This window comes from Zonotrichia albicollis, chromosome 26, assembly GCF_047830755.1.
Source record: "Zonotrichia albicollis isolate bZonAlb1 chromosome 26, bZonAlb1.hap1, whole genome shotgun sequence".
Taxonomy (NCBI): domain Eukaryota; kingdom Metazoa; phylum Chordata; class Aves; order Passeriformes; family Passerellidae; genus Zonotrichia; species Zonotrichia albicollis.
The window spans coordinates 4,261,903-4,275,894 of record NC_133844.1 but is presented as its reverse complement, the minus strand read 5'-3'; the positions used below and the strand labels follow the sequence as shown (position 1 = coordinate 4,275,894).

The window sequence follows — 13,992 nt, the reverse complement described above, 5'->3', positions numbered from 1 at the left end:
TCACTGCAAAAATGTTTTATTCAGCATCAGAACTTTTGGAATTCTTTCAAGGAGGAGAAAAAACCCAACAACAACAACAACAGGGCTGACATTTTTTTCCCACTGAACTATTTCTTGCTTTTCAAACAGGGTTACAAGTCCCCAGGATTTGGTGAACACCAGGGAATTGTGTCTCCCTCCAGCACACAGCAGGTAAAAAAGTGGGGAGAGAAACAAATAAAGGGGAAATCACTATATTGATGATGGTGTTACAGTTGAACTTGGTGATTTTAGGGACTTTTCTAATCTCAAAGATTCTGGAATTTTATTCCATGGAAATTCTGATTCACTTTGCCCACACTGCTTAGGCAGAGCTCTGTACAACACAAAGATGTTTTTGCAATTCTCCTCTCTCCATTTTCCTTTTTTCCCTTCTCCAGAGACATGAGACAATGCCACAGCCAGGTTGGTACATGGCAGATTTTTACACTGACCTATCATTTCACACCAGGGAAAAACACCTGTATTTCAATCACTATTTAAAGAAAACCTGTGGTTCATTTTAAATTAACAGCAACCCACCATGAAGACATCCCTGAGCTGAAAATATCACCATATTTATTGATCCACATGGCTGCAAGGTGCACTTCAGAAATTACATTCCACCTGCTGCCAAGTCCCTAAGCAGAGGTGCTTTCCTTTCAAGAAGCTCTAGAAAGACCCTCTAAATAAATCTAAGCTGCTGTCCAGCAGGTCCAGAGCACACAGGACTCTCCTTGTTTGAAAGACAATAAAAAATGACCCCAGAGGGTGCATTTAGAGGCGTGGAGTGTGCAGCTCAGCTGTGCTTTGGTGCTGTGCAGGGGGGTGAGGATGACAGAGGAGCCAAGGCTGTCTCTGTGCACAGACAGGCACAGAGCACAGCTCTGCTGCTTGATTTGCATTGCATGTGCTGGTGGAGATGTGGCTCACAGGATTATCCCTCACTCCTCAGGCCCTGCTCCGCTGGGTGAGGAGGCAGAACAGAAATAACTGTGCAGAAATAACTCTGCCAGAAGGAGGAGTCACTCTCTTGATGCTGCACCACCAGTTAGTGGTAAAAAAAAAGGATAATATTTAGCTTTGAGTTTTGCTTCTTTCAGCAAGCCAAGCCTCCTCCAGACAGCAGGGCAGAGCTGGGATAAATTCTTCTCTCTGTGGCCTGAATCTGATTTAGTGACTGCCTTTAACTGAATGGAGCAGCTTTATCAGGCTGCAACCCTGACTTACCTCCCTCATCTACCCTCACTGAGCTCCAGAGTTCACCTGGAATGGACACACACAGAAAGGGAAGAACCAACACACAAAAAAGAACTGCCAGACTGAGCCTGGAGGATGCTTCCATGCCAAGAGAATGTCTATTGCTGTTAGCAGGGCAGGCAGGAAAAAGGTTCTGGGCTTAAAACAAATTAGGAGAGGTCTAGACAAAGTTAGGAGAGGTCTTAGAACAAAGTAGAAAAGGTTGGGACTCACTGAACACAACGGGTGATTTGTGATGCACATTTTACACACATTTGTTAGAAAGAAAAACCCTGTCCTTTCTCAGAGCTTCCATTCCATTTTACATCAGCAGATCCCAAAGCCCCCCAGGAAGCATCAGAATCTTCACTTTGCATGAGGATAAGCAGCTGGCTCGGGATTACAAATTCAGCTGGGGCAGGAACTGTCCCTGTCAAGGTCTCAATCCAGGGCCTTCCATCCTGAGCTGCTTCCCAGAAAATTCAGACTTGAGGCTGGAAAGTTCCCAAATGCACATTCATACCAAGCATCAACACAGCCAAAAATAAGCTTGAAATTTCATAGGAAAGGTCAAGATGGCACATCCAGGACTTCTGCTCCCCAAAGAGCTCATTTCACTGCTCTGGATTGCTCTGGCCCCAGCCACAGCTTGTGAGCACAGAATTAAAAGGCAAAACTATGGGGTAAAGGGAGAAGGCGAACCCATCCCCTCACCAGAGTTCCAAAATTATTTAGATTAACTCTGTGATTAAAAAAAAAAAAGGAAATTATTGCAGATCTTTATTCAAACTAGCTTCACTGCTCTGAATACCAAAACAAGTCCACCAGAAGTACTGTGACAAATAAAGCTTATTAGGGAGGAGATAGAACAGGCCAGACACCGGCAGGCATCAGAACTGGCTCTAAAATCAATCCACTCCACCATCAGCTCTCTTGTAGCATCTGCTTCAGGGAAAAGGAACCCTTTAACAGTTACTACAGAATAATCTGGGGGAAAACATTTTCTTGCTGGCTTTTCCTTATTTACTGCTCCCCTTCTGGAGCCCTTGTTTGTGTGCTCCGTTCTGAAGCAGCTCTGCCTGGTTTTATTTTCCCTGTCTGAGCCTTGCTGAACTCCAGATTTCAAACCCTTCCATGTCAGTGAGTTCCACAAGGAAGTTTTCTAAGCTCCCCCAAATATACACAGTTTTTACAGTGCCACTTCATGCTTTAACAAACTGCTGTTCTCCCCATTTATGTTATTGACCTAAAAACTAGCAAAAGAACCTAAACCTGGAACTGAAATTGAGTAATACACAAAGCTGTTCTACATAAAATTGCTCACAATCCCAAACCTGTCAGATTTAATGTTGCATTTTTGCCTTTCTACCCCTCCTTTTCCCCCCACATTTCTACAAAAATATTGCTCTTTTGTTAAAGAACATTAGTGAAGCTGCCAGGCTGCTCAAAGCTTTATCTGTCTCAGTAATCCAGTTGGATCCCATCCCTGGTGAGGAGAGAATGTTGCAGGTGCACACATGGAATATTTGGTCACAATAAAAACAGGATTTCATTTTAAAAATAAACATAAATTTTGTCAAGGTCCCCAAATGGCAGACATCAACAAATAACCAGTGAGAAACAATCTCTGATGATTCAAAGTGGAAACCAACAATTTTGGGATGCTTTTGCAGGAAAATGGGAATTCATCTCCTACCTGTCAATGATCACAGGGTCAGATGGAGTCTCATTTCTGTTGCCACAGCTTTTCTTCTCACAGCACCGACTGGAGAGGGAAAGTAAAGCAAAATTAAAGAACCAGTGGGACAGCTGAGAGCAAAGAGCCAGCTCAAAGTCTGTCAGAAAACCTTCGGCACTCCATATATGCCTGGAAGGGTAAAAATTCTGCTTTCCAGAAGGGAAAATTAAGGGAATTGGTGCCCAAGTCCTGGCTGGTTCAAGCTGGAGTTTGGCACTTAGCTCCCTGTAACCTATTCTGAATTACCCAGCCAGAAATGAAAAGCAGTATGGCCACACTCGAGACTGAGGTGATATTCATAAAGGTCTAATAAGTGATTAACAGATGTCATTAACAGGCAGAACCAAATAGGTTATGTGGGGTTAAAAGTCCATCAAAAGGTGTTAGAACTAACTATAAGCAACCTAATGGTTTGATATATTTCAATAATACTTTTTATATTACTGTATTTTTTTATTATTAAATATCTAAGTTTTATATGGTTACTGAAAACTTCAGCACTCCATGAAAAGCCAGAAACTGAACATATTTAGATCCTACAAAGGATCGGAAGAGAAGTTTTTCAGGTTGGCTTTTGCAATCCCTTTGCAATTGTTTCAGTGATAAACCCTTAAGACTAAGTATTAATTTATACACATTCAGTGGTAATATTAATTATAATAAATAATAATAAAAAATTTAAAATCAATAGCTCATTATTTCCATTGATATAATCACTGACATGGGTGGTGCTCCTGCACACACAGTAGCTGAGTACCAGGAGTTAAACAGACTTTAAAAACAGTCCTTGCTCTGAAATTCTCACTTTTAATAATCTGAAGCAACAGAGAAGATTTAAGCTGTTTTCATGCTCAGGTTTTTTGTTCCAGTCAAAGCCAAGATTGGTCAGGGCGGATGGATGTACCCAAAAGTTTAAAAAGTCTCTATCAGAAGTCCCACATCCCTCAAAAGTCACCAGATCAAATATTTTTCTAGAAGATATTTTCCATATTTTGCAGAGGTTTCTGTTCAAATTTACACACACGGGATGAAGAAATTTTGGTGGGTTTTTGTACAGGGGTGCTGAATAAATCTGCAAAATTCTCAAGCATTCTGAGTGTCAGAGCTTCCCCACTGGGGAGCAATTCCAAGCACAATAAGATATTTTTTTAAAGTAAATAAATAAATAAATACTAAAATAAGAAATAAATAAAATACTTTAATTCATTAAAGGCAGAATAAAATATTAAAGTGGGGATTTTTTTTCTTTATATTGCCTAATATTTAATTATAAATTCCTAAAATGAGCATTTACACAAAAAACCCTGTTTCAGCTATGAAAAATGCCAACATTTCCTCCAGTTTCCAGGTAGTTCCTGCTCTGGGGCTGGAATTGCCCATCCACATGATCTGGAAGGAGCAGATCTATTTGAATAACAGCTCTAACTGTTTCAACATTCCTACATTCCCCTTGCCTCAAACCTGCACTTATTCATCGATGCTACTCCTTTTAAAATAAAAGGATACACTAAATATTTAAAAATCCCTGGGGCAGTCCCTGTAGCTGCTGTAAATTGTCATGGCTCCATCGACTTCAGTGCAGCTCTGGTAATTCACACCAGCACACAGCATCACTCTCCCTCCCTCTCCCAACTTTATTTTAAGTGCATCTTTTGTGGATTTCACTGCCCAACCAGAGTTTAGAAAGAATGGACTATTTTCATACCAGGAGCCAAGATGGGAATGCTTTCTAAAGGAGAAAATTATAATAAACGCCCTGAAAAAAGCAGAAAATCCTCTCAAAGGAACATCAGTTTGGGATGTACTTTGACATGTCCAGTACAGCAACACATGGAAAATAACATTCGGAATAAAATCTTTGCTGCTTTACAGGCCATTATAATAAAGCAAAAAAAAAAAAGAAAATCTGTAGTGATTCCAGGGATGGTAGCACTTCTTGACAGAGCATTTTAGGATGAATTCTGTGAGACTGAGCACAATGTGGCTGGGTTCAGAAGCAAGTGCATCTTGTTTTATTTCTATTTCCACTATTACTGCAGTTCTGAACTTTGTGTTTGTAATATTCAAATATTTTCCCTCTAAAACTGTGGCTTGCAGCTGAAGTTCTCCAAATATTTCACTGATATCTACATGCCTATCACAGCTGGGGAAAGATCTTTGTAAGTGATAGACTTTTTCCCCTTTGACCGTGGTATTTTCTGAGCCCAAACACATGAAAAAAAAATCTTGATGAGGGAGAAGAGCCACTTCCAGTGAAGGAATTACTGTTTGCACATAAATCAGAGTGGGACTGAGGATGTTTCAGCCCAACATTATAGCAAAAATACCTCTTAAATCTTTAAATCCCCATTTCCAAGAGTTTCACCCCATATCCAAGCAGTAACATTTCCACTTGGTTGGTTTCACAAGTGCTGTCTGTAACAGAATTGACCAGTTCCAATTTCAGTCAAAGCCAAAACCCCAAACACTGGTGGTCCAGGATCAAGCCTTCAATATTCTCTTCAAGCAAATTATTGGCATAACTTCACCAACATTTACATTTCTGCCACAGTGTTGGGCTGGGAACACACTTTTAGAGACGCTCATTTGCTTAAGACAAGAATATCAAGGCTTAAGATGATTTTCCATATCTTTTCTTGTTATATTTTCTCTTCTAGTGAGATCAACATGGTGAAAGTGATGGTTTATGTTAAGAATGGTCCAGAAAAAATTAAAACCAAACACAGAAAGTTCCCAGGGACAACCCCAGCCCTACAAACGGAGCACCCCAAAAACCCCATGCCAAAGCCAAACTCCCATCCTTTCCCCTCCTCGTGCTTGACTAAAATGGTTTTAAAATTCATCCCTCACCCCAACACCAAAAAAAAAAAATTAAAAAAAAAAATCTGTCTCTAATTTCAAACTCAAATAAGCTCACAGCATGGTGGCCTTTGTTTTGTTTTCTTCTGCCCAACTCCTCCCTGCAATTGCATAACAAAAGTGTCTAAATTCACACCATCTGGCCGATAAAGACGCGGGCCCCAGTGGCCGCCTGGCCCAGCTGATTAGAGCTCCCGTCTAGTCTGAGCCTTGTGGCGAAAGTCACAGCTGTGGGGCTCACTCCACTCAATACAACTCTGTTATTAGCCAGCTGTAGACCCTGAGACTACTTCTGTTCGAATTATAATACCTTTTAACCCTCTGAGCATTGAGGGCGTAGGGGGCTGCTGGCAGCAGCATAACAACGAGTTTCCTCTTAGTGGATAATTGGAAGAAAAGGAAGAGGATGGAGGGGGAGTTATTCCAGGAGAGGAAGGTGTTTTACCTTGATTTCCAGCCCCCAGGATGTTTTATTCCACACAAACACACCTAATAGGAACTGTTCCTATTAGGCCATAAGAAGCAAATGGAAAAAAAAAAAAATTCAGATTGGAAATGAATAAATGGAGGCTCGCACTGGAAGCCCTGAAAGCACTAATTATTGAGAGCTGGACTTTCAATGGCTGTGACAGATTGGTGCAGCCGTATCAATATTTAGACAACTTTCCTGCTAAGCAGGCATCTGTCACCGTCTGAGGGAGAGACGGGCACTTTCCGAGGAGCTCGTCTCCACACAGCAAAAAATATCTTCATGTGTGGTTATGTACAGAAAAATCCCCCCTAAAAATCCCTACCTTCTACCAGGGAGGATTGGAAGAGGAGCAGAAAGACAGACAGACCCTTCTTGTTTTCTTTTTCAGAAGCAGTAGGCATCAATTTCGACAGCAGAGTGGGTACAGTGCATTAAAATTTTATGTACTGTTCCTAATGCAAACTAAACTAGAGGCTTTAAAAATTGATGCTGCCACTTAAGCAGCACACAATGAGAAAGATTTGATTATTGTACTTAAAAGAAATAAAATAAAATGTCAAGTTTAACTAGAGTTGGAGCCATTCCCCTGGCATTATTCAAAGTGATGTGTGTAATGCCTCTTCAGAATACACAGCGTCCTGCTCAGAGATACTTCAGGAAAACACGACATTTAAAATCAAATGTCTTCATTAGGTTACAGAGTGCTTTTGATTCCCTTCACTAATCTGTGTTTTACATGGGAAGGATGTCCCTGAGTTGTAATTCTTCCTTGGTTAATCTATCAAGCAGCAGAGCTGAGAATAATCAGAATAATAGCTTAGATTTGTGCAATGCTACCTTAAATCAAGCACGGAGGAGGTTTGCAGGCATCACTGGAGCTCAGAAATATTAAAGTTGAGCAGAGCATTTGATACCATAAAGGCAGGGAGAGGAAACAAGGGGAAAGCCCAAATTAATTTTAAATCAAACATGTCCATTTGGATGAGAAGGTGCTGAAATACTTGAACTCCCAAACCAGAGCTGCGCTCTGCGCAGGGAGAGGGGAGAAAAGAAATGGGCTCACTGCTCTTATGTTATCACAAACCACAAGCCCATTGCACGAGAAATCAGACTTTTCTTCTCTAATTTTCACTGGTTATAGTGAAACCTTTCAACAGCATGGACGCATATATACATATATGTATATAATTATATACACAAGTTCTAAATGTGCCAGAAAGTCCCTTATCCACCTTTGATCTTTTCCACTACATCACCAGACCCTTGTAAAGCCCACCCAGTGCAACCCTAATATGTGATATACATGGTGTTTGGGCATAAATATGAAAATACTGCTCAAAAGCAAATTTACTTAATTAAGGAGAGCTACACACAACAGAGAAACAATGCATTTGTTTCACACTGAACACCTGATTCATATTCTATGAAAAAGTAACAGAATTGTTGACATAATTAAGTACTGAAACTAAGACTTTCCCTTGATAAAAACTCTGTTCAAATAGGCTTCTCTCACTGCTACATTAACTTAAAAAGGCTACTTTAATTAAAAAAAACAACAATCAGGTAGCAAGCTGAGCCATTAAAAGAAGCAACATTGAGTCCACCAGCTTAACCCTCTCCCACTGACAAAATAAATCACAAACTGGGTATAATAAAGGTCACGAATGGGTTTTGTCTCTTGTTTTATGAACGTTCTATGCACATTTTAGCACATTTTAATACAAGAACATTGACTGTTTGCATTATTATATGTATTGAAAAAAAATTTAATTACCCGAGAACAGGAAAAGTAATAAGTTACCATGGAAGCATGACATACATACATAAGGTACATGTAAGTTCAGACTTAAACAAAAGTTATTAAAAACATCCTCAAGTCATTTCACCCTCTAATTTATAAATTTAAATGCTAAAAATAGTGTCCTTTTTTTTTGTTTTAATTAAAAAGTAGAAGGCCCCTAAATATTGTTCACATGTAGAGAAAGGAAGGGTTTGAGGGTTTTTTTCTTGTGGGGTAGAACTGCCCAAAATTAAAGAACATTAATGATGCCACTTTAATTGAGAAAATGAAAATATTTCACCAAAGAAAATTGCATTAAGAACATCCTGCAGTTTCCAGGCAAAAATATATAAATTAAACTTCTCATTCTCATAAGGTGAGCAGAAATTTTATGAGCAATAAGCATATAAAAGTCTTGATTTAAACAACACATGCAAAGGCCTACTTTAAACAAAAATAGTGCAGCTGTGGTTGCTGAATCTCCTTCAGGAAAAATTAATAGCAAAAAAGTAGGAAACCTGCCCCAAAAATCTGTTTGAACCCAAGCAAGCATTACCCACATAAAGACAGAGTCTTCCTACAAAAAGACCTTCTCTGAGCCAGCAACAAAATAAACAAACAACAAAATCAAAATCTCCCTACTTAAAATTTCCTTGGAGAGGCTCTTCCAACATCTTGGGAAGCAAAGCTCACAAAATGAGCTTGATGTGTTAATCAAGTCATCTTACCTGCACATGACTTCGTGGGTGAGCAGCACTCTGCACATCTCTGGGTTCTTGTTCTGCCCTTCGTAAGTTATGGGCTACAAAAATTAAGAGAAGGGTTAAGACAGGAGCATCAGGGGTTATTTATTCCTTAGAATCTTCAGATGTGAGGGGAAGGGATTTTATGACCTGCAAACAAACATCTTCCCCTTTATGTGCAGGGAAAACAGCTTTACAGAAATATTGCTGCAAAGTGGATAAAAACCAACAGCCCACAGAGGGAGAAAAAAGAGACTTAAGAGCACAATTTTCAATTACTCTCCAAAATAGGTCTGCAATACAGCTGAGCAAGAGATCAAAATGAAACAGAGAAGGAAAAACATGCAAGGAAATGTTGAGCAAACAGGAAAGATGAGGTGGGACAGGACAGCATGGCACAGATCAGCCCTGCTCACCTGCTTGGTGACAGAATCAATGAGCCTCACATAGAGATCCTGTTCTGTCCTGACACCTGGAGCGAGGGAGAGCAGGGATAAATCACATTGCACAGGCACCTTGCCCTGAGAGCAGCAGAGCAAACGCGCTCAGTGCCGTGTCGGACACCCTCAGCATCCCAGGTAGTTCTGGTTCCCAAGCCCATCCAAACCCCAGGGCCCATCCCTGAGCTGAAGGGGCTCATGCAAAGGACTCTCGGTGTATTTTGGACACCACAGCACCCACGGGCAGACCCTGCTCGCTGCACAGCCCCAGCAGGGGCCAGGGAAGGGCGCTCACCGTTGCTGTAGAGCAGCTGGAGTTTGTAGTGCGTGCCATTGTTCGTCTTCTCGTTGCCTTGCTCCTGAAAGGGAATTTGAAAAAAGGAGGGGGCAAAAATCCTTCCAGAACTTACACTTGGCACATTTAAAATGCAAGAGCTGATAATCATGATGGAAGTGACAACAAAGTTGATTAAAATTCCAAGAGGTGAATCCACTGATTGGGATGTATTAACCTTCCGAGTGACCCAGGACAAACTACAAAATACTCCTGACATCTTCTCCTGTAGGAGTTCAAGAACTTCTTTCCCTCTTTTATTTGCCACTATGCTCTCAACTTTTTCAAGGGAATACATTGAGAAGAATTTGTGCATTTCAAATAATTTAATATAAAGCAGATTGACTCCAGGAAAACACAATGGCTTTTGATTTTACTGTGATCATCGCTTTTCAATAGTGTTACTTTGAGTCAAAATTGATATTTATTTCCTGGACGTTGTGTTACAGGGATATTTCTTATGTCCCTTTTTAATGTAATTTCCTGTAAAATAATTACTTATGATTCACAGTTCAAAAAAATCTTGTTCATGGCTAAGAAAATAACAGAAAAAATGGAAAGTGGTCAAGATATGGAATTAAAATCCAAAAGCAAATGCTTTTCAAGTCCTGCCATTGACTTTGGAGCCTTAGGAAATACATATAACCACACTCAACAATAATCTGACATATGTACAGGTCAGATTCCACTTCTGTTTGGGTACTAATAAAACCTGGCAGATGTGGTAGGTAAAAAATGCTAAGTGCATTTATCCCCCATGAATTTTATTTATTTTAGTTTTAGTGGGTGTATGAAATTCACGATACAGAGCAGCGGCTTCCAACCCTTTTTAACTACAGCAGCACACACAGGGTTACAGCTCTACCACAGCACCTGAACCTTGACCAAACCATGGTTATATTATTTCATAGGTATTAGAAGCTGGCAGCTCAGTGGGGGGAGAAGATCAAAATTGGAGAGGAAAAGAAGAAGAAGAGTAAGGAGCCTTACTTTATCATTTTCTACAAAGTCCACAAAAGCTGTCCTCTCTATTTCCACGGGCTGCCCCTGTCTGTCGTAGAGAGCCAGAACAAAGTGAAAGAAATTGGATTTCCTCAAGTTGGAGGGTGGCTGCTTTTCAAAGTGGGCTCTGGACAAAGCTACTCCGCTGTGGAGGAAACACACGGGATGGGGTGAGGGGGAGAGACAAAGACATTACCAGGTTGTGCAGCAGTAAGGGCAGAACAACAACAGCAAAGGCAGAGCTCGCTCGGACCGTCCCTGCCCTGCAGCCCCAATTTCGGAGTGGCCCCGCTCCCTGCACAGCCCAGGACACGCTGATTTACAGAGGGGTTGGTGCTAAAGGCAGCGAGTGTTTTCCTTGCCCCGCTTATTTCCCTGCCTGTCACCGCTCCTTGCCGGAATGCGGCACGGAGGGAAGCGCTGTAAGTGCCAGAGGGGCTGGAAATGTTCTCTGCACATCCTGGTCCTGCTCCCTTTTCCTGGAGGAGAAAACAAGCGACCCTAAAAATCTTTCCTACGGGCAGGATGGCAACTCGGGACACCTCGTTTTGCTCACAGACAACGACTTTGGAGCAGAGCAGCCTCTTCCCTCGGCTGCAAAGTTTGACTTGAACTGATTCCTGTGAATCTTGTCCCTGACTGCAGAAAACGTTGGGATGTTTCCCACGCATTTCCCTGCTTCGAAAGATTCAAATGCTTCTGTTTACCCACGATATCCCCGACTGCAGCTTTATTTCTTTGTGAAATTAGTTGCAGTTCCCTGTCCCTAAAGCAAATTTCTACTTACTGAGAAGAAAATAGATGAGTACGAGCACCTCCAAATTACTTAATAGACAGATTAAGTCTATGTGCCCGACTAGTTAGGAGTTGGACAGCTTTGGGTTTTAGTCCCCAAAACAGATCCACGGCACTGGCAAAAGTATTTGGCTCTTTCAGAGCACTACAGATGTTTCCCTGTGTTTTCCTTGACAATGAGGTACGGTGCAAAATCACTACATCCGCCACAACTGCACCTAGCTTGGGGATTCCTCTCATTCTGCGTGTAAAAATTGGGATTTATTGGTTTGTTAGGAATATCTGGGAGAAAAACCTGGCGATGCCAGCGGGCTGCACAACACAGCTGCACCTCCACCGCTCCCGTGAATTGGAGTCTTGTCAGGAGCTGTTTCCTTTTACTTTCAGTTTCCTCGAGGATCAACCTCTTCCCCCTCAACCGTATTTATTAAACGCTCTATCGAAATTCATGAAACTCTGATAACTCCTCCCATGGTGCTTGGAAAACCTTGCTGCCAGATCAGGCTGTGGGTGGGGGCATGGATGTGCTATTTCTAAAACATCTGCTTCATCTGAAGTCCCCTCTGCTGTTTCATGCCTTTAACCTCGTCTCTAATACTAAATAAAATCCTGCTTACTCCTGGGGTTCCCAATTTAGTCTTGCCCGACTCTATTACTTTCTTAACTTTTTTTTTTTTTTTTAAGTTATCCAGAGGGGCTGGAATTTTTTTCCAAGGGGGAAAAAAATTACCCCAAAGAGTTATAATCATCTTACCCCTAACGGGAAGAGACGGGGATAACTGTCCTGTGCTGATTCGGCTGGGAAGAGAAAATAAAAAGGGGGCGTAAAAGGGTGATAACCCGCCCGAATAAGTAGAAAGCAAAGAGCCAGGCCCCAATTTCGGGATGTTCGGAGCCATTTCAGCCCAGCAGGGACCTCTGGGAGCTCGGGCAGGTGCTGCGGGCACGGGATGGCCGCAGGGTGCGGGATCCGCCGTGCCCGTGCCCGTGCCCTGCCCTGAAACCGCGGGTGATGATTTCGGCAATGCCCACCGTGAATTAAACGAAACAACGCGGGCCGGGGGAGCTCGGGTTTGACATCTGCACTGAAGTTAATTCAAACTTGGTCCCCTTCTGTTCGGCTGCGTGGCCGAGCAAGGAGGGAGGAGTACCCTGGATAGCTGGGAACAACCAATCCAGAGCCCCACGCATCTTCCTAGGGCAGAAAATAAAAGGGTGATCCCGTCTCGCTGTCACCTGAGCCCCGCTCTGGGTTTTAGGACTCCTGATGCTCCCCGGTTTTGGAGCGCTGCTGCCTAGCTCTAGCTCCAACCTGCACTTTTTGCTGACTGGAGAAGATCGGGAGGAGGACAGAGAGGAAAAGAATAAATTTAATATCAAGTGCTAACAACGGGGCAAAATGAAAAGATTTTCTTAAAAAACAAAAAAAAAAAAAAAAAACCGAAACAAACAAGCAGAGGTAAAGTGGGAGAGAAATAGTCACTGTTACCTTTGTGCTGCTACGTTTGCATCCACAACCCCAACGTTTCTGACCCAGGACCTGACGGAATCCATCTCAGAACCTAGAGATTTATCTTTCAGAATTGGTCCTCTTCCTAAAGTATCTTGAATTCCAAACATTTAAAAAGTCTATGCAAACTAGCAACAGTTTCCTTTTGGGAGATAAGGGAGAAGGAAAATAAAGCAAAACAAGTCGACGCAGCCTTTGAATCTGACACACAAATCCCAGGAAAATGAAGTTCAGCTTTAAAACCAACTTCTTCTGCTTTTTAACGCTTCGTGTTTTTAACGCCTTCAAGCGGGGAAGTAAGTTTTTCCTCTTGCCAAGTGAAAGTTACGCTGATTCAGCCTCGCCGGGTATCATCATCCTTCACACGCACACGAGGGAGCCGCATCCAGAAACAGATCTCCGCTAACGAGGATCACCTGTTCCTCAAACAGACAACGGGGAGAAGGATTGATCGCTGCCCAATCCAGGAAGAAGGAAGGAAGGAGGGAAGGAAGGAAGGGGGAAAGCCGCGATTCGCGGGGCGATCGCAGCAGCGCCGGGGCCGGAGCGCGGCCGGTCCCGCCCGGTGCTTCCCGCGCGCCATCAATGGCCACAGGGGCGGCGCGGGGGGCGTGGTCCATGCCACATAAGGATATCTCATTTGCATCTCGCACCGCCATTGGTCGGATGGCGAGGCCGCGCTCCGCCCCCCGCGCGGCTCCGGGCTGGAGGGAGCGCGCCCGGGGCTGTCCGCGACCGGGATGTCGCGATCGGGCTGTGGGGACGGGTCACGGTCACAGCCCGGCAGCCCCACAGCGAGCCGTGCTGCCCCAGACCGCACAAACCGTGCTAAAGCAGAGGCACCGGGCTGGAAACAGCGCGCCCGCCGCCCACGCTGGCACGGCTGGAGCACGGGCAGAGGAACCGCGAGTTTATCGTGATGGGTTTATCGCCACAGCCCCGCAGCTCCACAGCAAACGGTGCTGCCCCAGAACGCACAAACTGTGCTAAAGCTGCGGGACTGGGCTGCAAGGAGCACGCCCGCCGCCCGCTTCGCGGCTGCCGAATTCCGGGCACGGGAAC

The 13,992-nt window shown here is 43.2% G+C and overlaps 1 protein-coding gene across 2 annotated transcripts in view; it reads right to left on the bottom strand.

Moving 5' to 3' along the window:
- The window catches only part of EBF2 (EBF transcription factor 2), a 125,981-nt gene extending 112,458 nt beyond the window's left edge, over positions 1–13,523 (bottom strand). For both annotated transcript variants that reach the window (XM_074559183.1, XM_074559184.1), the window contains exons 1-6: positions 12,910–13,523; positions 10,614–10,770; positions 9,585–9,648; positions 9,266–9,321; positions 8,835–8,908; positions 2,954–3,022 (exon numbers count right to left, since the gene is read on the bottom strand). In XM_074559183.1, the coding sequence (XP_074415284.1) occupies positions 2,954–3,022; positions 8,835–8,908; positions 9,266–9,321; positions 9,585–9,648; positions 10,614–10,770; positions 12,910–13,040 (551 nt within the window). In that variant the 5' untranslated portion in view covers positions 13,041–13,523. The remainder of the gene's footprint in view (positions 1–2,953; positions 3,023–8,834; positions 8,909–9,265; positions 9,322–9,584; positions 9,649–10,613; positions 10,771–12,909) is intronic.
- Positions 13,524–13,992: the final 469 nt, after the last annotated feature.